Here is a 2,380-nt window from a genome sequence, read left to right on the forward strand (position 1 = left end):
ACACGTGTGTCGCTATGTCAACCCTTGGTGTCATTGAAGCAATAGCACAGATCACAGTCAAAGGTATGTTGAATTCCCTGTCTGTGTTTTTTGCTTGCATTCTAGGTATCATTAGTCAACTTGAAAAGGCACTTTAGGAGAAAATAATTAACTTCTAAACATATTCTTTCTGTGTACTTTGGCTTTTAATGATAATTGGCAAAACATCTCTTTAAATGTATTCCCTAGCTTAATAATCACCCCTATCACTCATTTATTTTTTTTTAAAGCAATCAGGGTTAAGTAACTTGCTCAAGGTTACACGGCCAGTTATTTCTGGGTGTGGTGCTGAGTATCTGAGCCTGGATTTGATCCAGGTCATCCCGACACTGGAGCCAGTACTCTTACTCGTTGAGCCACCTGGCCGCCCCTAAGCAATTGGGGTTAAGTAACTTGCTCAAGGTTACACGGCCAGGTGTTTCTGGGTGGGTGCTAAGTGTCTGAGCCCGGGATTTGATCTCCAGGTCTTCTCAACACTGGAGCTGGTGCTCTTACTTGCTGTGCTACCTGGCCGCCCCACTATCACTCATTTATAACTTAAATGACTGTGTCCATAATTTAAAAAATACTTCTTTTGATATACCAAAACTTTGGTACTATAGATGTCCTTCAGGTAGAACTAAATTGACATGGAATGAGATCAATTAAAGTCATTTAAAATAAAAATCAAAAATAACAATTTTTCTATATTATTTCTCCTTTGAGATTTTATCAGATTGACAAGTAGTGTATAATTTCAAATTAATCCTAAATGTTTTCTGTTCTTAGTATCCAGTGTTTCAGACAGTGCCTAGCATGTAGTAGGTGCTTAATAAAGGTTTTTTGATTGTTTGATTTTTGAGAGAAGGGTAATTTGTTTTAATACATTGTCTATATGATGAGTGAACATACTTCAGTTTGGGGATAAAAAGGCACTTCTGATTGCTACTGATGCTTCTATCTTCTTGATTTTCATCTGTTTAACTAATTGCAGGCAGTTCCTGTGCCTTGGCAAACTTTTTCCTGTAAACTGCATCGCAAAATGATTTTAAAGTATTTGTCTAGAAAGACAATGATAAAATTGGGTGTTACATTCCCAACCCAAGTCTCAGCATCAAATAAATCATAGTATGGTCAACAGTGTCATAAAAGCAAAGATACAACTGGAACCTCAATAATAATTTAAAACAACTACATTATTCTCTGAGTCCTCTAATATAGATGTAAAGATACTATTATGTACTAATTGTACAAGGTAACTTATATCTTAATGAGTACATATGGAATATTAAAGTAGTTTCATCATAAATATGCAGAAATGAATTGTTAGCTACAACAGTATTGAGTGTTTAATGAATAGTGATTTACTTGTATTCTTAGAATTTAGAAGGGCTTTTGGAATTCTAGCTGTCAGCAACAGCAGCATCTGTGGGTCTGATTCTTTGCTCTGCTATTTATTACCAGTGCAAGCCTTGACTCAGTCTCTTTACTTGTATGCACTTTAGTTTCTTCATTTGTAAAATGAAGTTTGATTATTTGATCTCTATAGTTCCTGCCAGCTCTTATATTACATGCTCACATTTACCTCTGATCTCACATTTCTTCCTTAAGCCTTTGTTCATTCTTGGGAAAATAAATTTGGTAAATTCCATATGATGTTATAATATGAAGCAAGTGATGTGAATTTTTTATCAATTAATTTCATTTATTTTATTTTTTTTAAGCCTTGCCCAAGCCTCCTGGAACTCCTGTTGTGACAGAGAGCACTGCAACAAGCATTACCTTGACGTGGGACTCGGGGAATCCTGAGCCAGTTTCTTACTATATTATTCAGCACAAACCTAAAAATTCTGAGGAAGCTTATAAAGAAATTGATGGGGTGGCAACAACACGCTACAGTGTTGCTGGTCTGAGCCCCTACTCTGATTACGAATTCCGGGTGGTTGCTGTCAATAACATTGGACGAGGTCCACCTAGCGAGCCTGTCTTAACTCAGACCTCAGAACAAGCACCTTCTAGTGCCCCTCGTGATGTGCAGGCTCGAATGTTGAGTTCAACCACCATTTTGGTTCAGTGGAAAGAACCTGAGGAACCCAATGGGCAGATCCAAGGGTATAGGGTTTATTACACCATGGACCCATCTCAGCATGTCAACAACTGGATGAAGCACAATGTCGCCGACAGTCAGATCACTACTATTGGGAACTTAGTGCCACAGAAAACTTACTCCGTGAAGGTCTTGGCTTTTACCTCAATTGGAGATGGTCCCCTTTCAAGTGACATTCAAGTCATCACTCAGACAGGAGGTAAGTTGGCAGGAACTTCAGGAAACTCTCTCTCTCTCTCTCTCTCTCTCTCTCTC

General features: G+C 38.1%; 1 protein-coding gene across 15 annotated transcripts in view; it reads left to right on the top strand.

Moving 5' to 3' along the window:
* Positions 1 to 2,380, top strand: part of PTPRD (protein tyrosine phosphatase receptor type D) — a 2,782,277-nt gene that overhangs the window by 2,560,791 nt on the left and 219,106 nt on the right. For all 15 annotated transcript variants that reach the window (XM_069090737.1, XM_069090735.1, XM_069090734.1 and 12 more), the window contains 2 exons: positions 1 to 63; positions 1,743 to 2,324. The exon at positions 1 to 63 is cut by the window's left edge and continues 207 nt beyond it. In XM_069090737.1, the coding sequence (XP_068946838.1) occupies positions 1 to 63; positions 1,743 to 2,324 (645 nt within the window). The remainder of the gene's footprint in view (positions 64 to 1,742; positions 2,325 to 2,380) is intronic.

Source organism: Petaurus breviceps, unplaced genomic scaffold (assembly GCF_028583685.1).
Source record: "Petaurus breviceps papuanus isolate PSGF00001 unplaced genomic scaffold, PetGlider_PUasm1.0 187, whole genome shotgun sequence".
NCBI lineage: Eukaryota > Metazoa > Chordata > Mammalia > Diprotodontia > Petauridae > Petaurus > Petaurus breviceps.